At 32.8% G+C, this 23,190-nt stretch overlaps 1 protein-coding gene and 1 long non-coding RNA gene across 16 annotated transcripts in view; one reads left to right on the forward strand and one right to left on the reverse strand.

The window, feature by feature from the left end:
- Positions 1-23,190, forward strand: part of LOC105218290 (histone deacetylase 4) — a 40,521-nt gene that overhangs the window by 5,495 nt on the left and 11,836 nt on the right. For 9 of the 15 annotated variants that reach the window (XM_054231611.1, XM_054231608.1, XM_054231621.1 and 6 more), the window contains exons 4-5: positions 13,589-13,704; positions 22,053-22,160. In XM_054231611.1, the coding sequence (XP_054087586.1) occupies positions 13,589-13,704; positions 22,053-22,160 (224 nt within the window). The other 6 variants (XM_054231614.1, XM_054231618.1, XM_054231619.1 and 3 more) reach the window with 5 other exon arrangements.
- LOC128922102 (uncharacterized) lies at positions 1,427-2,707 on the reverse strand. Its single transcript, XR_008471367.1, has 3 exons — positions 2,608-2,707; positions 2,359-2,525; positions 1,427-2,297 (listed from the first exon to the last, which is right to left on the reverse strand). It is a non-coding gene; the product is annotated as an uncharacterized LOC128922102 (long non-coding RNA).

A 23,190-nucleotide genomic window follows, 5' to 3' on the forward strand; every position in this document is an offset into this window, starting at 1 on the left:
CATAAAATTTGTTTATTTTTTAACTGCAGAACTTTTATTTCAACTAAAATACTGAAAAAATAATAAAATAGCCAAGATTATTTATTAATAATTCGAAAATTGGTATGGTTGAATGGAATTTTGGACTTATAGGTATCTTATAAAAACCTGTTGATCCAGTGATGTTTAATTTGTCAGAACAATTTAATTATAGACAATCAACTTGACTTACCCTACTCAGCCCATTTGGCGATATTTCATTATGGAGGCTGCATTTTCCGACTGTCGTGCCAAAGGCACCTTGCGTTAAAATCGAACAGCACGATTTTGACATTGTAGCAGGGACAGCGCTCTTAGAAGGTATCTTTGGTCACATTGTTCCTCTTTTTCGAATGTTGAACGACATGTTGAAGAACCCCTCTTTGATGCGGATTGTGAGATTCATCCACCGGAGTGAATGCCAGGACTCGACGGCGGAGTCTCCCTCCCACCGTGAATCCCATACCGAATTTGCGCTTCTTTATATGGCTGCTGTAATAGATGTCACCCATCTTCTTTCGTCCTTGCCCCGTCCATCGCACTTCTGAATGGGGATGATGTCAGCCTTTAGTCAACCAACCAGCTGGGCAGAAGCATCTTCCCAATTAAGAGTCCGCACATTCCAATTGCATGCCCTTAAATCGTAGTCCTTAATGCGTTTGCAGGGGTCGTCATTAAAATTGGGGTCCCTCAGCTGTTGCGTCCTTTTCTTTGGGGAGGTTTATTTTTTTTTTTTTTGTGGTGTGTGCCAAACCCTATGCACAACCGCATAAGCGGAATTCGCCTTGTCACTTTAGCTCGTCTCCAAACGGATGTCTGTTGGCTACCTCGAGGATACCTGCTCTAAGACCGGAAGTCGTGAGCTGCTTGAGCCACATGCAGATGAATCGTTCATGGCTACTCCGAAGTGAATGGCAGTCAGGAATTTTTCTCACTTACGCGAACTTCTGCACATAACTCCATCCTCCAGGATATACTTAATAATTAAGCTTATGTGATTCCGATGCATATTACTAAAGGGCTATGTAGATCGTCGCAGACCATAATAAGCCTCCTAGCACAGTTCTGTCATACATATAAAAATTGTATGTTCTTGTTTATTTTGGTAGACGAACAGTTGATTAGTAAAATTAGCCGGATTCATTATTCAGGTATAGGTATCTTGAAAATATCGACTAATCCGGTAGTTATTTCCATCCAATGATTATTGAAATTCTAAACTAAACGCTCGCCTCAAAGTGAGACATGTTGTTGTTTTTGCAGCATAAAACATTCCCCAAATAATTCAGAGGAATGCTGTCGATTTGACCATCCATGGTCGAATAAGAATCAGGGTCCGTTCTGGTTCAGTAAAACCGACTGAGAACGGGTGCGACATGCTTGTAGACTGCTAAATCGATCCACACACTATGTCGTTCCCCAAGAGCAGTTTCAAAAGAATAAAGAAAACAATTGAGCAGCGCGTTTTGCAGCACTCTTGTTGGCTCAGTCAAATTGGTAATGAAAAAAACTATTGCTACGCTACTGAAATGACAACAACATAATGCCCTAAGCAACAAGTTGTGTTCGGCCATTAACAATGTATTGAAAAAAAAAACGCTTTTGTACTGCGCTGCTTATAAATATTGCAGCATTTTATGGCATAATTATTTAAAACACTCCGATAGTACCAAAATTTGTAATAATAATACTAACAGTCTCATCCAATTAAAGTGTATAATCCATGAAACACACTGTAACTACTTAGGTATGTACCAAATGTATGCAGGTGTAATCTTATTGCTGTACATATGTATAAACGTACTCAAATGTGATTTGATGAAGCGTTCTTCTTTCCTTAGCGTTTTTTCGTATTTTGTTTTTGTTTCTATTTTCGTCTGTTGTTGTGTATTTTGTTTTCATTTTGCAAATAACTTAGATACCCTAGCTAGAAGAGTGAGTGCATCTCTGAACTGAAATATTAACCCCCCACAAATACGCTGATAATCCCATCTATCCCACTTGTTTATATATGGTACACACGCACACACTCATACTTGCTTATATACTTATGTATATACATGTGTGCATATGCCTTTTGTCATTCTGTTATTTTGTTGATATATCGGTTTGACGTTAAGTCGGTACGCCACCCACTCTTTATCTACTCTCTTTCACCCAGTTTGTTTTGCAATAAAAATGTGTGTGTGTGTGTGTGTGTGTGTTTGTGCTTTTGCGTTCGCTGTGCGCTCGGAAATTCTCCATATTTTTGCTCTCTGCAATTACGCTCGGAGTAGACGCTGTAATATAAAATACTTTGTATATATCTATGTTGATAGAGCTAAGTAAATACTTACTTACTATATCTGTACATAAGTAATCACTTTTGTATATATACATTTGTTCGTATGTATGCATGATTGTATGTGCATATACGACAGCGGTAGTGTTTTGCTTTTTGTTGTTTTAATTACTTGTTTCTGTTTCTAAATATACAATTCGCAGCTATGCACGATTTATAAACGAATCTAAAAATAGAACGGCAGGTCACGGCCTATTCAAACACCCAACGAGCTACATACATACATTCATATAGATAGATATACTTACATATATCGAATACTGCTTTTTACACATTTATTTGTTCTTCAACTTAATTCAATTTCACTTCGCACAGCCACAGTCTGTAAAGCTGATAAGTAAAATAGAAATAAATATTTATAATGTGAGAGCTAAAATTGTACACTTAAATCGCAGATGTGATGTTTTCTTTTTTGAGAATCAGTCAGTCGTCCAATGGCATAAGGAAATAAATAAGTTCAGAGCCCCCAGCAGTATTTTCCATTTTTACAAAGTATATACAATATATGTACATAACTACATGTTTACATACTTATCCTATACATACATACATATGTAGATATGTAATATGCATCATTAATACGCCAATATTCCAAGAATCTGTCAATTAATGTGAAAAAACTACACACACTTTCACAAATTGATATCTACATAAATAAATAAATAATTAGTTAATGTAAGTACATATGTACATACACTTGTTTATCTATATTTTTGGTTTGCATGTAGATAACCCCCCGTGTTATCCTTTAGGTTTGTAGGCAGTAAAGTGTATTTTATGGAGGATTTTTTCACACTTTGTCATACTTAAATACACAAAAAGAGAGTGTTTTTGAAGAGCTAAATTCGATAGAATATTTACTAGTTTTACATATATTTAGCGGTAAATCTAAAGCAAGAGTAAACTTAAATAAAAAAGTCGCTAAAAACCACAATATTCATTAACTTTGGCTTAAACGATAAATACTCTCTATATAGTATTTTTAAGAGATATAGAATTTCCTAGGGGATAGCTGTCAAAGCACCCTTCAAAGTGAAAAAATGTATTTGACGTTTATGCTCAGTTTATTTCAAAAACTATTCTGCATTTTTTAAAAATCGTGAAAATTGATTTTCAAAATTCTCTTCTATAGAGCATATCGCACAAACCTCAATCGGTGTTGTTAATTTTGCAGTTAAATACTAATTATTTCATAAAAGTTAAAATTTTGAAAACACTATTTACTAACATCCGTTAGTCTGGTAAATGCTGATTCGATAGCAATAATTTTTTCCTATATTCAATATTCAATTGTTCAAAGATTACATTGTAGAAATATTTGTTCAATAAAAAATAAACGTGAAAGACTTTATTACTGATTTTATTTTCACATAAAAAGCAATTAACAAATCAAAATAATGTTAAAGATCTAACAAACTAAAATATAATTATCCATAAATTAATAGGAAAAATATATTTTTATACTCTCGCAAGATGTTTCACAGAGGCGGAGCTTTTTGGGATGTAATTCTTTCGCGAAAGTGGGAGGTACCCCGCCCCGTACTCAGTTTTTTGTACATATATGTATGTATCAGAAACTAATAAAGATATGTCAACAAAACTCTAGGTTTCGTTCAGGCACTTACAGTCTACAAATGGAGAAAATCGGATTAAAACCACGCCCACCTCCCATACAAAGGTTATGTTGAAAAGTACTAAAAATGCTTAAATTCAGTAAGGAAAACACCAATAACCCTAAATTCCATTGAATAGATGGTACAGAAGGGATGCACTCAAATTTTCAATGGGCGTGGCACTGCCGACTTATGGATCAAAAACCATATCTCAGATACTACTCGACCAAAGAAATTTCGTTCATTATATATTCCTGGCTTATGAAAATAGACCAAATCGATTCACAACCACGCCTACTTCCCATATACCAGAATTTTGATGCCAATCTAAATTGTTTACTTTACAATAGGTATATAAAGTAAGAACTAGTGAAGATATCGGAACAGAACTTTGCATAAATCCTGCATTTATAGTGTGACATTGCTCTTCTTAAAATCGTAGAAATCGTTCCATTAGTTTTCAAGGCCCCATATATCGAATATGAGGAGCTCAGTGCTTCTAATAAATTTTTTTACCGAAAATATTACTAAGTTCCTTAGATACTTTGAAGAAATTCAGAGGAAATATTTATGTGTCTCCGTGCCAAAAGTTTATGAAACCGGGTCATGTCTTCACCTAACTCCCATATAACTAATGTTAGGGTTTTCGAATTATCAATGGACTTTATACCATATTTATACCTAATATGTGGGTCAAATTGTGTGTCATTTTAAATTAAATTTATAAATTGCGAGAGTGTAAAATATTCGGTTATACCCGAAATTAGCCCCTTCTCACTTGTTTAACTTTTATTTTAATCAATAAGAGTCCGTTCTGGATTATAATATAATATTCATAATTATTAAATGACACATGTGTGCCTAATTCTCGTAAGTTCCTTTGACAAAATTTATTTCTAAATCGGCGTACGTCTAAGTATTATACTATACATATTAATAAACAAATTAGTATATCTGCTAAACAAATACATACATACATGAGTACATTGGAATTTCATATAAAAACGATTATAATTTCCTAGAAATAATTTTTATGAAATTTATTAAAAATACCAACATACATACCTACAAACAAATATTTATAGCTACTGATTCCATGGAATAAATATTAAAATCAAAAATAAACTGCAATAATTTTTTAAATAAATGTTTGATAATGGTTTTTTAAAGCTTTTACAAAAAAATAAATAAAAATTTAATAATATTTCACAAATTTCTTAAAAAAAATATAAAAACAAGTAAGGAAGGGCTCAGTTCGGGTGTAACCGAACATTTTATACTCTCACAATTTATTTATTTGACTTTATTTTATTATATAATACACAATTTGACCCACATATTCGTCATATATATTGTATAAAGTCCATTGAAAGTTGGAAACCATAATATTTAGTTAGAAGCACCGAGGTCCTCGTGTTCGATATATGGGGTCTTAAAAACCTATGGTCCGATTTCGGCGATTTTTAGAATGGGGCTGCCACACTATTAACATAATATTTGTGCAAAGTTCTGCACCGATATCTTCACTAGTGTTTACTTTAAGAGTTAACCCACTTTTAGTAATTTTCAACCTAACTTTTGTATGGGAGGTGGGCGTGGTTATTATCCGATTTCTTTCATTTTTGGACTGTATTAGAAAGTGGCTAAAAAAAACGACTGCAGAAAGTTTGGTTTATATAGCTCTATTGGTTTGCGAGATATGTACAAAAAACTTAGTAGGGGGCGGGGCCACGCCCACTTCCCCATAAAAATTACATCCAAATATGCCCCTTCATAGTGCGATCCTTCATACCAAATTTTATTTCCATAGCTTTATTTATGGCACTTTATGTGTTTTCGGTTTTCGCCATTTTGTGGGCGTGGCAGTGGTCCGATTTTGCTCATTTTCGAAAGCAACCTTCCTATGGTGCCAAGTTTCATCAAGATATCTTAATTTTTACTCAAGTTACAGCTTGCACAGACGGACGGACAGACAGACATTCGGATTTGAACTCCACTCTTCACCCAGATCACTTTGGTATATATAACCCTATATCTAACTCGTTTAGTTTTGGGTGTTACAAACAACCGTTATGTGAACAAAACTATAATACTCTCTTTAGCAACATTTGTTGCGAGAGTATAAAAATATAAAAATTAAATGCTTTTATATTGAATTATAGCGCAAACTTTACCAAAAATTTTGTTTGTATGTATGTATCTTTATAAATATGTACTATATTGACCAGTAGGAATCACACTTTGTATTATACATACCGTTAGTCGAGTTAGTAGCGCAGGCTGGAACATTTGATTTGGCAATGGAATACAAACACATTTACATATGGACATACAACAAATGTAATAGAAGGAACGTTGCCGACGAAAAGGTGAAATGCAGAATGGTCAGAAAAAGTGCGATTGAAAATGAATGTCAGGCCAAAGTTTATATACATGTATGTATGTATGTCTGTATGTTGGAGCACTCGTGAGCGACTCCTTCCGATTCGCGCACATAAACACGCACATGCGCCAAATAGACGGTGAGAGCCAAAATGTGAACGCGTGTGGCCAATAACGACCACAACAACCGACGCACTTACGCGAATATTTTGTTTTTATATACAACACACAACATTTGAATCCTAGTATTTACACATGGCTATGCACACACACACACATACATAATATATATATATGTATGTATATATATCTATGAATATATACGGTTGCATACACGAGCGCGTCGAGCGAACTGGGTATTCACTCGCTGCTGTCCAATGAGATTGATAAAGCACATTGCTTTTATTCGTATTTTAGCTCGCGCTCGGAACAGTAGTAGTCTCGGTCAAATTTAGTTGGCGGCCAAGCTTGTCGTTTGTCGGTCATACGAAATTTATATTATACGGTAAATAGCAAAATATATAATACAAAAACATAACAATAATAAAACACACAAATTGTATTTCGAAAAGTGATGTGAAATAAACCAGAAATAAATAAACAAAAACAATTTTAATAAAATTATAGCAACAAAATATATTTGTGTATAAATGTATGTATGTTTGTATGTGCAACTAAAAACGGGTGTTCGTCGAGCTGACAATACACACAATATTATCAGTAAACAAGCTTAGTGAAAAATACCAAAAAAAAAATTATAAAAAAATTTCATAATATAGAATCTCAGCTACTAAAATACTCGTGCCAGAAAAGTGAGGCTTCTACTCTAATATTTTGTTGGTTTTTTGTGCTCGTTCGCCTTTGTGATTATCAGCGAATTAAATGACACATGTTCAATTTGGTAACTTCCTTGAAAATAGTGGAAAATTGTATGAGTAAAACCCTTAGAATTTACATAAAAAAAAAAAAACATTAAAAAAAAATCACAAAAGTGTGCATAATTTAGTGCAAATATTCGTAGTTTGTTATCAAATAGGGCGTACAAGCGCTGACATATTTACATACAAACAAATATAGCGGTGTAGTTAAACTGTTGAAGTCTTCGTCATGTTTGGATATATTCCCCTTGAGAAATGTGTCTAAACAGTGTTTGCATTTAATTAAAATCTTGTTGAAGTGCTAATGGCGGCATTACCATGTTATACAGGTACATACCCTAGACAGTCACACCTACCTACCTACATACACGCTCTTGCATATATTGATTTACGTTAATTTTGATTGAAAAGACCCTTATCGTGCATATCTATGCGCCATAAATATGATGTGACGCTTATTCCGTTTATGTATATAGTAAATATTATATGTGTATATATGTAGCTGAGAAAACCTCGAAAATACAATAACTAATAAATATAATATATCTGTATGTATGTATACTTTTGTACGTGTAAAAATGTTTCTATTTTTAGAAAGCACTTGTCGTGTTCTAAGCTTATAAAAGTCAATTACAACAAATGTAGAAATTGTAATGTGATTTTATTTATTTAATTATTTAACGCTTTGTAAATAGTTATATACATACATACAAACGTACAGAATAATATTAGATATCAACAAAAGTGACAGTAAAAACAAATAAGACAATATAACGGTACTAGTGTGTGCGTCAATAAACAATTGCATTTATATTAATAATACATTATACAATATATTTAAATATGCACATATTGTATTAAGGTGAACCTGTTCTTTTAACAATCTTATTTTGAAAAAGTGCACAAGTAGATTTTTCATTGTTTTTGCTGTTATAAAAACATACATTTTCACCTGAATTTTCTTTGTGTTAAATGCTTTGATATACACCTCCGTGGTTTCTCAAGCATACCAAGAATCGGTGAGATTGAGCTAAAGGCTATCCCAAAAATCGAGTTTCAGAAGTGTTTTGACGATTGGAAGAAGCGCTGGTATAAGTGCATAATATCGAATAGGGATAGTCTCCTAACTCAAAAAATGAAAATTACCGTTATTTTTTAAAACACCTCGTAATATGCTTGATTGCATGTCTATGGGATTTTTTACAAACATACTATACTCGAAACTTAAAAAAAGTTGTAGAAAGCATGGTAACAATTGGTTTGGCCTTAATCTATCATTTATCTGTTATCAATAATATTAAATTTGAGCCTTTCTTTTATTATGCCTAAAAGATATTGACGATTCACCAACTGACACGCCCATTAAGTAGACTAAATTGTTAGAAGCTTGTGATGTTTTGTCCAATGCTTAGTTGGAACTTATTTTTATCAATGAATATCTTATTCTAGTGATATAACTGTTCCATTTAATCTTGTTTGGTTGTATCAAATTATACCAGTTGATTGTTCGTTTCATGACTGTCCAAATTTTTGTAAATCATAGAAAATTATTTATATATTACAAAGAGTGGTAGAAATGTGTATCATTTTTATCATTGTTAGATTTGATATGATATTTCAAAGAGAAAATACAGTGGAACTTCCATAACTCGAACTTCTATAAGTCGAAGATCGCCATAAATCGAACTTTTAAATTGACAATAGCGTTTAGAAATAGAATCAAATTTCATACAAATTTCCTTCCATAAATCCAAACTTTTCGATCAGGTTATAATACATAATTGCAAATTTTACTATCGATGCCGGATTTTTTTATATCGTATGGATTTGAACTAAAAATATGATATTACACTTATAGATTGCATAAATCATGTAACAAAGGGATGGGATACAGACGTCAAGAGCCAAACAATAGCAAACTGGAAGAAGTAGTTACAAAATAAATGTTTTAACGCGAGTACATTAAACTTTATGCGAAGTAAATTAATAAAACTGTGTAGAAATATATATTTTCCAGCTTTTTGAAAAATTTTATTTTTTAATGAAAATTTCTATAACTCGAAGTTTTTTTGTGGATTATGATGATTCGAGTTCGAGAAGTTCCACTGTAATTAGATAAGAGCACTTTATTTATTTTATAATTCTAATTTGCTACCTACTTCGACTGCTCGCCAAGGATTCTTACGGTTGTGGTACCTGAAATAATATTATACATGAAAAGACCTCTATGAAAGTATTAAAAAATAATTTAAAAAAGTAAAAGTAAAAATTGAAACAAAAAATTATAAGAAGTAAACATTTCCTGAAACCTAAATTTTGTTTTTTATGATTTCTAATTAAAACAACTTTCAAGGAAATTAATTTAAAACAAATTCTAGCGAATTTTTTTTTGTTATTTGCGCGACACGCAGATTAAAACGAGATACTGACGCGACTACAGTGTAAATAGAATTTCAATAACTGTGTCTATCAAAAACATCAAACGCTAAAGTCGATTAGTAATAGTTTTAAGCTATTGCTCAAAAATCAATATTTTTTGTCTCACAAAACAAAAAAAAAACAACAAAAACAAAATAATAAAAAACCTGTTTGTTGTTGTTGGCAAAAAAGCCTAGTCATTGAATTATTTTCGTAATCATGCTTCACTTAGATAGTTTATTAACAAAGCTACCTAATCACATAAAAACATATATACATAGATGCAGAGTAGTGTGAGTGTGTGTGTTTGAGTGTTTTGAAACTTTGAAATACTCGCTGGCAGCTTGTATTTCATTGCTAGTAGTTACCTTATCGTTGTTTTTACATATATTTGTGTGTGTGTGTGTGTATGGGTTGCCTAGAGTCCATTCATTTTTTCTAATAAATCAAACTATACACGTGTTGACGTTTTGCTCTCGTATCAAAAATAGAATTTGTTACGCATGTGTATACATATGTACATACATATATAACACGCGCAACTATATTTACATATATGTATGTATATATTTATTCGTTATTTTAAAGTTATCAATTGACAAGTAATTGAATTTTAAATTCATTATTGCCTATGTTAATGACTTGCTACTGATTTTCTTATAATATACCTATTGATGATAGCTAGGAATATACCTATTGATGAAAGAAAATTATAAGTTGTTTGTTTTATCTACAATTTAAAAGTGTGTATATATATATGTTTGTATGTATGTACTCGAATATCATAAAGTATTTGTGTGTAGTTTTTGTTTTGCCATCGATTTTTTGCGCGTTTTAAGCAAAATACATACTTACATTTGAGTTATTTATAGACATTTTCTTCATATTCCGGTGGATAATATGAGCTATACGCACACACGCACGCATATAATATGTTCTAATTTATTCGAAATCTTTAATTAAAATTTATACATAAATAATATGTATTTAAGTGGCTATGTGTAATGCGTGCTCCATAAATTTTGAGCATTTTCATATAATAACGGAATGCTACATACATATATGCCCAGCATACATAATACCAGATATTTATAGTAATTCGTCGGAATATATACGTATACAAAAAATTTAGTATTTTATTTTATTTAAATTTTGCTGTTCTACAAGCTGGTTTAGCAAATAGGAAATAGCATTTATTTAAAAAAAAAATCACTATTTATTAAAAAAGTATTATTTAATACCACAGCGATCGCGAAATTTCCGCCGAATGTACGCAAACCTTCGCATTATACCAAAAAAAATGTTGAACTAAACCAAAAATATTTGCTTATATTATTCCTCAAACGTTGTGAAGTCCTATACTAGGTATTACCACATATTTACATCAAATGGTAAGCGAAAAAAATTGACCGTTAACTATTGTAAGTAGCAAATCATCACCGCTTTCGTCAGATTGAGATGTTGGTAATGTTTTACAATAACCACAAACATCCGGATTTCAACTCGAGCTTATGCCTATATATTTATTTTCCCAGAGGTCAAAATTAAATACTAGTAAACTGGTAGCAACCAAAACTATGGGGTTCTTTCAATTCAAAACAATAGTTGCCGTAAGAATGTAGATGGTACGATATGCCTTTTCAGTAGCAGACTACATCAAATGTTATGTTCTAACGCTTCATTATCATCAGCGTTTGACCTTTATTCGACCACTCTACCGCATTTATTCTTTGGAGAGTCTTAAAATAAAAGGTTAACTTCTTTATTTTATTCAGTTCCAATATTGTATCTTTGTTTGTTTGTCCGCTATCAATACTATTGCAATGCGATTTTGTGCTTCATCTTATTCCAATAACCAATGTGTTCCCCTACGGATCACTGCTTCAAACCCAAATTGCTTCGTTACCTTTTAGGCCAAGTATATTCATAGTGTCTTTATTGATAGTTTATCGTTTTTCTCTTGGTGCTTTCAGATGTGAATATAATTATGAAATACGTGAAAAAGAATAATGGTAAAATTTTATTTTCTTCATTTTATTTCTGGTAAAAAGAAATCAAATTTTTTTTCCAATATATGTAGTAATCTGCATATCGTGTGCTATAAGTGCGATCGAGAAACACTATAAGGCGGTACAAAGATACGATTTCGTACTAAAAAAATTTCTCTGACATTTTTGTGCTTGGTCAGCTCAGCCATGCCAGGATTAATGGTCACGAAAGTTTTGCTAATTTTTTGGTCGGATTGGCAGAGAGTTTTCTACTATCAGCTATTCCCCTTCGTTCAAATTCTTAATTCGGACCTGTACTGTCACCAATTGAACCGTTTGAATGAACTAATCGTCCAGAAGTGATAATAGAAGATGAATTGTGTTCCATCAGAACAACGATAGACCAGATACAGCGATAGGGATGCGCCAGAAACTTCGGAAGCTTTATTAGGATCCGTCTTATAAGCCAAGACCTGTACCTGTTCCTGTTTTTAATGAATGATTTTTTAGGTTAAAATTCGACTTGAGTCCTAAAAATAGAGTGTCCCGGTTTTTTTGGCAAGCGTTTCTATTGAAGTGGGATTATGAATTATCTTGAAAATGGCAACAAGTTATCGAACAAAATGGTGCATATTTGACCTAAATTGGATCATTCTAACTATGCTAAATAACTCGTTCAATTTAATGAAAATATACTTTTTTTTTGTTTTTTATTACACCTATTATAACACTATAGGTCAAAATCACCATTTTTTCTGGGTATTGGACCAAAGTTTTTTTGGGAGATTGAGATTACATGTGTCTCAAGAACAAAAAGTGAATTTTCGGATTTTCAAAGTTTGTCTCCAAATTCGAAATTTTTGGTTTCGAAGTGCGAAAAAATGCTTTTTTAAAATAATTATTATTATTTGCAGGTTATAGTTACTAAAAACTTGTTTTACTCAAAGATATCCAATACGTACTGAATTGTGAACAGATCTATAAATATCCCCAAAATATTTCAATTATTTATTTATTGTAAACAACAACTATAACTGCGTAAGCGGTTTCTACGCCAGTTAAGAAGAAACAACAAATAACCAATAGGTAACCTACATTTCTAAAAGACAATTGTAAATAAATATTCTATTTTAAAATATACTCGTTTTCATCTAAATCTGCGTATGTTTACTATTTTTGTTCTTATTTTAATGTTTCACAAAACCTCTTAACATTTTTTAAGTCGTAGATGGCAACGGCTACGCAATTCACAATTCTAAGAAAATGATTTTATTTCTATAAACATATATGTATGTATGTATGCATATAAATATCTGTGTACATACACACATATTTTCTGCTTATGAATATAATGGGCTTTCCAATGAATAAATAAATCTTAACTATCATTGGAATTAAGATTTTCGACTAAAACTTATACTAGATACATATGTACGCTCATATATAGTACGTATATTAAATTTAAAAATAAAATTCGAACAAAATCTGAGAGCGTATTTCCAGCATTGTTTTATTTCACCCAATTCCAAATCCAATACCACCACTCACAGAACAACAAATGTGTCTGTACGAAGTTCAATAATTTCATAATGAAATTTCTGATTATATGTACATAGGTATTTGCGAAATAAACACAAAAAAAGATTTTGCTTTGAAAAGTGTTCTTTGTATATGTCTAATTAGCTAGATCATACATGTTAGTATTGTAGTTTTAGTTGTCAAAAACACCAACACACCTACAAATATACTTCGGCATACATACATATAGATGTGCAAAAATTATTAATTCGCTACGTTCAACTCATTCATCCATTCGCATGTTTATACTGTAAATCATAAACATTTATTTCACTACTCTTGTTGTTGTTGTTGTTGGCAATAATATGATTCACATTTTGCTCTCTGAATTCGGTGATTTTATTGTACATATTTTTGCCTTTTTCATTGCAGATATTGCGCGTGAAGCCGGAAATGATGAACATTTGCATATAACATCGGGAACAATTTCACTTGAATACAAGCCAATGCAACCGAACGCAACCGATTTAGATCAACAGATATTGGAGGTGTGTATTTAACCGTTATTTACATTTTAAGCGTTGCAGAAAAACTGTGTAACAAGGTGATGGTAAATGATAATGATTCGAAATAATTTTAAGTTGGCCTTTAATTTGATGATTGATTTTGATTTGTTGTTTCGGGTCAACAGATTTTAAAAAGTGAGAAAGAGTTAATTCACATGATACTCGCATAATTAAAAAAGAAATTAGAGCGCTTGAAATTGTCTAAAAAACAAATTGGAACCGGTAGTAGAAGCTCCAAATGTTTGGGACCACCATATCATAGGCTTGCAAAAAGTATTGTCCCAACTTGGAACGAAACCCAAGTTCAGGTGTAATAAATATATGGATTTGACCTCGAGAGTTGTTTTATCAAGGATAAATATTTCTATAGAGTATACAGTTACTGTCGTACGCCGATGATATCGATATCATTGGAAACAACACCCGCGCCGTTAGTTCTGCTTTTTCCAGAAGTTTTGCTTTTTTTTATAAGGATGGGTATATGGGTTTGGTGGTGAACGAGGACAAGACGAAATATCTCATGTCGTCAAACAAACAGTCGTGTAGATAATTTCGTCTACCTGGGAACCAGCATTAACAGCAATAACAATGTTAGCCTGGAAATCCAACGCAGAATCACTCTTGCCAACAGGTGCTACTATGGACTGAGTAGGCAATTGAAAAGTAAAGTCCTCTCTCGACGAACCAAAATCAAACTCTATAAGTCGCTCATTATTCCCGTCCTGATGTATGGCGCTGAAGCGTGGACGATGACAACATCCGATGAGACAACTCTTGGGGTTTTCGAGAGAAAGGTTTTGCGCAATATTTATGGTCCTCTAAACATTGGCAACGGCGAATATCGCAGACGATGGAACGATGAGCTGTATGTGTTATTCGATGACATAGACATAGTCCAGCGAATAAAAAGACAGCGGCAACGCTGGCTAGGTCATGTTGTTCGAATTGACGAAAGTGCTCCAGCTTTGAAAGTGTTCGATGCAGTACCCGCTGGTGGAAGCCAGGAAGAGGCCTGGCTTCGCTGGGTATAACAAATTGGCGCCAAACTGCCAGAAGGAGAGACGCGTGGCGCGCTGTTGTGGACTCGGCTATACCCGCGTAAGCGTTGTCTAGGCCAGTCAAGAAGAAGAAGATATATCTCTATAAATGTTTGCTTTAATATGAGATTGTTCTTTCAAAACCACCTTTAACCGCCTAATAAGCTTAAATGGAGGCCTCAATCCATAAATAAGCTCTGCGATTTGATATCGCTTTCGAAGAAAAAGTCTTTTCCTAAGAAATATAATTTATTTGCGGTTGGATGATCCATGTTCAGGCATAAACACATTCAGAGGGCAGGCATCGTTGCCCTTATCGCTCAATTTAAAAAATTCTAACAACTGAGATATTTATATCAATGTGTAAAAATACATGCTGCTTGTGAGGACAATCGGTGCCAATACATCTTCGCACACCTACTTACGAAATGTAATTTCAATTAGGCGACCAAATCAAAATTGGTTTATTTAAAGAAAACCATTTCTAAATCCAAGAAATATGTGCATGCTTGTTGTAAAAAAGAAATCGCTAAAAATAAAATTTGTTAAAAATAGTCCATACACCGACTGACAGCGGTACAAACTCCATCAATAATTCAAATCCATTGCATGTGAACCAGCAACGTGCGAAATACAATGTGTATGGCAAATGCGTTGGTGTTGAGCTATAGCAGAGCCATTTACATTAGCCAAAGCCGCAGCCTCCAAGGCAATTGCATCAGCACCAGCACCAGCATCCGCACCAGTTCCAACAATAAATAGCATCCAACATCGACAACACCATCACCATGATGGCACAGGCACAGGCAATAGCAATGGTAAAAGCGTAACGAAGCAAAGGCTTCGTCGACAATGTTTGTATTATTTTTGGCTCATAAACCAGCTCTCCACCAACCTATCTCTCTCGCAGAGAATCTAAATATAAATATGTACAACTTAATGAGTCTATTTATTGTCTCTACGAAAATGTGTATTTTGCGCATTTCTAAATAAAACGGCGAATGGGCTAAAAATAAAGTTCGGTCGGATGCTATATATGCGCGCCAGTATCGGTGCACGGTCAGAACAAGCTGCTACTCTGCTGCTGCCTGGCGAACAAACAGGCGAATATAGTAAGTTAGGGCTCGGCACGGATATGGGACTGATTTGTATTTATACACCATCTATATATACCTTCCTACAGATATACATATATATTCCGTTTTGTGTATTTGTGTAATATTGCACATGTTTTACAACGGCATTGTGCTTCCAAGAATACACACATCTTCAGCTAATGTGAGCGCTATAAATTGTATCGTGTAGCTTCTGCACTGCACGCTTCGCTTCGTTACTATCACATTAGTTTGCATGTACCTGTTGACGTCCTTCGGTTAGTGCAACGATTAACCCGACTTCGATCTCATAAATAGAATGGTTTTAATGAGCGAACTCATTACCTATTAGCCGAAGTGACTCTCACCTATCAGCCTTCACTATATGCGTATATACATACATTATGTTGACACTTGCTACTTGTTTAGTCGAGCTTCTGCTGCTGTTGTTCTCTGGTCTAAGCCCTAATGTTATGCGACAAATGTTGGTTTAATGCCTGCTCTGAATGATGCATGGAACTTGTGAGACGTTTTTTATGTCTGAAGGAGTCTCAGCGGATCACTTTGCCTTACGCTAAATGACTTCTTTAGACATTTCTATTATGTTGGACTATTTTCTAGCATAGGATGTTTCCTTTAACCGATTAGGCTACATCTACCTGGTGTTATCCGAGAGTTTGAGCAATTTCCAAGAGGCTTAGTCTCTCTTGATGATTTCTATGCATACTTTAACCGTAGTCCCTTATTCAGCTAATTCGACTACGACTGTGCTATTATATACTATTCATTTGTATATGTGTAATGGGCCCTCTCAGTTCATTTAATGTTAAAAGTTTCTCATTTTTTAAATACCTTACTATTGATTAGATGTGGCTTTTTGTCGCGATCGACCTTTTTTCCCACCATACTTTGCATAAAAGCAACAGATCAAAACCTCATCCAAGAATAACTCAAGTTTTATTACAGGGCTCTTACTCTTAAGAGTCGAGTATTCGACGATTGACTAAATGTTAAATTAATTGTTTTTAATTACTAAATTAGTATTTATTTTATATTTACGATATCTTTTGTGATAATTCACCTTTCTTCGATTACTGAGTAGTTGGACCGTCCGTCCGTCTGTCCGTGCAACGAATAACTTGAGTAAACAAAAATATATCTTGACGAAACTTGGTATACATATTCCTTGACCGTTACTATTGAAAATGAGCGAAATCGGGAATGGAAGATAGCGGAATAAAACTTTACACAAATAATGTATATCATAGGCCCCGGATATGGAACATGAAGTACTCAGCAGCTAAGCGTAATTTTTCACCAAAAATCTCGTTAAATCTTTTTATAATTTAGTTTTTTTTATTTAATTCAAAGTAATTTTTTTCTTTCAATAATGTGTCTCTGTTCCAAAAATTAATAAAATCGGGTCATAACTTTCCCTAGCTCCCATATACCTAATTATAGGGTTTTCAAAAATATGGTGGGATTTATTCCGCATATATCGGTTAATATGTGAGATATCTTAGCAAAATTAAGTGAGCATATAGTCTTGGAGTGTACCTTGGTGGTGAAACTGAAATAGGTTCAGGAATTACCTCAGCCGTCATATACTATATATGATGATTTTCGTTATTCTGTTGGACTTTATGCCGAATATATGGTCAAATTGTGTGTTATCTTAATAAAACTATATCAATCAATTGCGAGAGTATAAAATATTCGGTTACACCCGAACTTAGCCGTACCTTACTTGTTTTTATCTAACTTATGGTTAGATTTGATGTTTTGTTGTAAGCCAAGTATCGCATAAATTTTGGTACAGATTGGTCATATTCATTTGGAGAGAGATTTTAAGGCTCTAATATTAGATAAGAGAACGAAAGCAAATTAAGCATGACTAGCATTAATAGTAAGCAAATAATCAGACAGTTTGCCCTTTGGAATGAGATGGAAGTGATTAGCGTACTAATGTGGTAACAAGAAAATATGTCATTAATTTTTTAAGACATTGTAAATAGTTCAAAACCCCTGCTATAGTTAATTATATGAACTTTGTCATCTTCGTTTAATGCATTTTACTGATATTTAATTTTAGCTAATCTAATCAACGAAACAAACGGTTATTATTTAATGTTCCGTTTAATGTTCCTCTAAGCAAGCGCTGGAGGTATTAATTTTGTATAATATTGTGAGTGATCTTTGCTTCCCGCCGGTAAATCATATAATGTATGATTCATTGATGAAAACTGTGCTGTCATTATGTGATTGACTCATGTTTGTTTATATGTATGTTTATATTTATATCATTAAACACCCACTCGTCTGACTTTCGGACCGCACAAACTGGCCTGGATAGAAACGTATATATAATTTTTTTTCTCAATTAAAACTATGTGTAGAATTGCACATTAAAACACCTATTTTATTAAAATTTCGTTCGCTTAGTACATACTTCCACTAATTTTGGCACAATAACTATATTAGGATACTAGATTACCTTAATTCTTTTCTTTTTATTTCGATTACATCGAACAATTATGGAGTTACATATCTACCGCTCAGATGCTCAATTCGTAATTTTATTCTGCGGTTAGAAACACGAGTATGATATTGACTTTGATACATCTCGACAATTACCGCCTAATAAATAATTACTTTTCAATAAGACAAATATCTAGCGGATATTAAGTTTACTCTATGAATATTCATATTTTTTTTTTATTGATATATGCAATTATTCAATAAAAACTATTGTAGTGAGTTCATAAAAATTCTTTGAAATCGGTTTGTACAGTACGTCAAAAAGGGGGTTTTTTCAATGTTTTGTTTTGGACTCCCATACATTATATGTGAAAATCCGAAACACAGAAATAAATATGTTTACATAAAGTAATACGACCACTTATATCATATATACGTACATATATATAAATATATATGTATTCTTGAATATATTGTATAATCTTATATACATATGTATATGAGTATCAATCACTTTCTTCTCAATTCACGCATACTCATGGGAAAATACTTTGGACTAAGAGTCAAACCAAAATGTGCACCAAAATATAATAATACATATGTACCCGATTATTTACATAAGTATATACTATATATGAGTTTATATGCAATATATTTATTTGGAATTCGCACCGATAGGATTATATCTATATATATTCAGTTATAGGGTGTTTATTTAGAAGCATAGAATTACCGTTCGACATTTCGGTTCAGTAAAGTAAACGATGCTTAAAAATTATTGGATATATATTTTAAAAACTTCTACTCTTTCATGTTTCAAACTTATATGACACCTCACAAACACCAATTTTGAGGAAGATTTCTTCCACCAGACTCCCTTCAAACTGGAAAAATTATTTATTTTCTCGACGAATTTTTACCTCTTATTAAGGGGTTACATGGGTTTTGTCGGGTAAAAAAAGGTATATTTTCAATATTTTTTTCTATGTAAAAAAAATAATTTATTTTACTCAAACTTTTTTCTGTCTTATAGATACATGTTTAAAAAATAATTTCTGAAATTTTTGAAAAAAAAAATTAAAACTCCTCTATTGTGACGTCATTTTCGGTGACCCCTCGGATAAAAGGTGCGTCCGCGTTGTCAGCATAACTCCTGACAGGATCATCCAAAATGTAAAAAAAACAAAAATAAGTTTTTTAGATAACACCATAAGCTCGTGCTTTAATGAAGAAAATACAAAAAATAGTAAAATTTGGAATTTTTGCCGACATTTTTCCAAAAAATAAAAATTTCGGTAAAATTTGCTTGACATTTTGTTTTCTTAAAATAGTAGTCGTTCAAGCACGAGTAAATTGTATCTCGAGCAACCAAGCCCATGTAACTATTTAATCGTTGAATTTCAAAATAGATCTGAGAGTTTGTTTCAAGCCAGAAGCACGTGAGACTCCTCTACAAATAAAATATCAACCTAGTAGCCACTTAGGTCACGTGTTTTGATTCTGTTAGATCACTTTTTAAGTACCTAAGACTTCCCTTGCTTCTGTGCTGATGATTTGCCGATTCATCAGCTACAATTGACTCCCTTCCAGCCAACAAACGAGGATTTCATAAATTTGTTGTGCATTTCTCCTGAAAATATATTTCTATATCTCCAAAGAAGCACCCTTTATAAAAATATAAAAAATAAAAATATGTATTTACCCATATAATATTTCGCCGATATTATTAATTTAAAGAAATGGCTGCTGATGAGTGAAATAATAACGAATTTCTTGTGCCAAAAGTGATAACGCCAAAAGCATTCACACATACAAACATTCATACAAGCATACATCAATATACAAAGTAATGTTTCGCATTCATACATTTCAAGATATTATATATTTAGTATTTTCGCGCTCTTGGCGGCTCACTAACAATATTATTTATGTATGTATGTATGGATTTCCTTTCCCACCCACCCAAATAATTTGGAAACCTCTAAATAACAAAATATGCCGCTTTGGCATCATACCGCACAGTGGTGTAGAACCTAGTAAATTGGCAACAAAAATTGTTTTCTCGAATTGAAAACTTATTTCCAATAAATGACTTGAAATAGACTATTTAGAATGTGGTTAATAGAAAGTGAACCACAGATATGGATTTAGCGCCACGGAAAGTCATTTGGTGATACCCCCGCGGGGTGAACAGCAAATCTCTTATGCGCTCGTAAATGCGTGTTCATGTAAGTACACATATTGAATATCTATCTCTGGATTCATTTTCTCATTTTTATTTAATCAGTCGAAACCGCTGGAGCGTGTGTGATTCTAAGAAGACAATCATGGTCAGTCGAAAACCGCATAAAAACTTACTTGAAACGCCATAAACCAAATGACTGATAAATGTACATTGTGTATGTGTTCCCTTACATAAAGACTCCGAATAATCTGAATGACTTTCATTCGGGCAGCTCAAATCAAAGTTGAAATTCATAGAAGTTGATGCGTCCAACTGCCCGCAGTGGTATGAACTAGTTATTAACTACTTTACAACTAGTATGCACCGATACTCCAATTAGTCAGCGGTTATCTGTTTATATATATATGTATATGACAGGTCATCTTCTTGATGAAAAGAGCAATCTCATTCATTAGATTCTCATTTTTGGTACGGAAATCTCACAGTGAATCAAAGAACACGTCGCCACCGAATAGTGTGACTCTGCTCTCGAGATGACCGCCGGTTTTTGATGAGCCATTCACAGATGCCACAAAAACGCCGACCACTGCGGATGACTTAACAAAAGTCCACGATATCATATTGGTAGACGCTTGGTGGTAGAAGGTGTGTGAATAGGCAGCTCAAAAGACCGATTTTACTTGTCCGAACAACAAACACAACCGTGAGACCACTTCAGAGAAGTTTTCGACTCTGTTTTAGAGTAATCCGACAAAGTTTCTGCGATCGTTTAGAGATCAAAGAATAGACGAAACTGTGGTTTTCATCCGTCGAAATTGCTCTGAAGAAGACAAAAATTGTTCTTACAGTGTTCTATGGTACGTAATCTTATATTATTTACTTCGTCTGGATATATTAAAAGTAAATTGCATTAAAATAAATATCAGATTGTTAATTGCTATCAATATTGTATTGGAACATATCGTTTGGGAATGCTATTTTTAAAATCCTGAATCAGTATGGAGATCTCAATCTAAAACATTTTTCAACGAGTATAATTTATTTCCTTTCTACACTCATACACTTTGTGGCTATAAAAAATAAAAATACCCAACAATTCAAGAATATTTTTGCGGCTTCGCCACGCGCTACCCGTGAAATTGAAATACACACACACGCACACGTCGCGGTGTGTATGCGTGTAGTATTTATATGAGTATAGATTTAAGGTCATGGAAACATAGTAGTGCGATGAAAGAATGTGTTGCCAATGTATTTTTAGACTTTGATAAAATAAAATGATTAAATTTGAAGCACAAAGAGCTGATGAAATCAAAACGAATGTATGTATGTGTGCGTAATATATTTTGTGTATAATCCATTTTTTGTAAACATACATATACATGTATTCGATTAAGTGGTGGTAATGTTGTAGGTTTATGTTATTCATATATATTTTTTAAAAATTCTATAATTAATTCAAAATACAAAATATAAAATATATATAAATCATTTTAAAATCTTTTATTTTTCATAATTAATTTATTTGCATGTTAGCTGAAAAAGAAGCAGGAATTACAGAAACAAATGCTTCTCCATACATTTCATGAACAGACGAAGGAGCTGGAATTGCGACACAAAATGCAGTTGGAGCAAAAGTACCAGGTGAGTTACTACCCGAACATATACATATCCATATAAACGAACGTATACATATGCATATAAATACATATCGTTTATTTCAACTTTTTTAACTTTCATTGGTAACCATTTTTGCTACGCCCTTAAAACATTTTCCTATGCATAGCGCCTAAAAGTAGGCTTGGTTGACGTCAAGCGTCAATAATCTTGATTGATTGTGTATTATTCTCTAATATTAATGTTATCAAATCTTAACTTCGTATGAGTAGTAAGTTATTGATACTCGTAGAACTGAATTGTCTATTTCAATTTATCATTTTTTTCGGTAAAAATTTTAGTGCTTTATATCATTTTACGGTAGAGTTAAATCTTTTTTCGTTAAATCAGAGCAAATTGATGAAGTGTTTTCCCCCACAGTTCTTCAAAAATTCCAAACAAAATCAAATTTCAACTGAAACCAAGAATTTGGAACGAATTTTATATGATTATTTTTTATTTCTTGTGTTACAGTTCATTCGTAATTTAAGGAATTGAAATGAAATTGTTACATAAAAAATAATAATTAAATCGGCGGCAAAGACTGTACTTCATTGATTTTCCTACATTCAACCAACAATTTTCTTACGAATATACTTCAATACTGTTGAATCACTTCGCAGAGTTAATTCCACCATCTTTTGAAAGTGCTTTAAAAAATCATCATTTCTGAAAAGAGAAAAACAATTAATAAGTAGTAAAAGGGCGTTTTTTAGACATCTGGTTTTCGAGAACAAATAAAATGCATATAATTTAATGTTGCGTCTGGCTCAAATAAATTCTAACCCAAAGGACCAATATTCGACCGATTTTTGCAGCAATTGGTCTCTCTGTAATAAGTCTGCACAATTCAATCACGAAAAAAGTATTCCCTGACCGATACATCTAAAAAAACACTGAATAAATTTCAGGCAAGAAAATAAGTCAAATTTTCGATCACTTTTTGCAATCTATTGAGGCCATATGTGATGTTAACAACAAACATTGTTTCGGGATAAGTCTATTTATTATGTAATGG

The sequence above is a fragment of the Zeugodacus cucurbitae genome, chromosome 5, assembly GCF_028554725.1.
Source record: "Zeugodacus cucurbitae isolate PBARC_wt_2022May chromosome 5, idZeuCucr1.2, whole genome shotgun sequence".
Lineage (NCBI taxonomy): Eukaryota > Metazoa > Arthropoda > Insecta > Diptera > Tephritidae > Zeugodacus > Zeugodacus cucurbitae.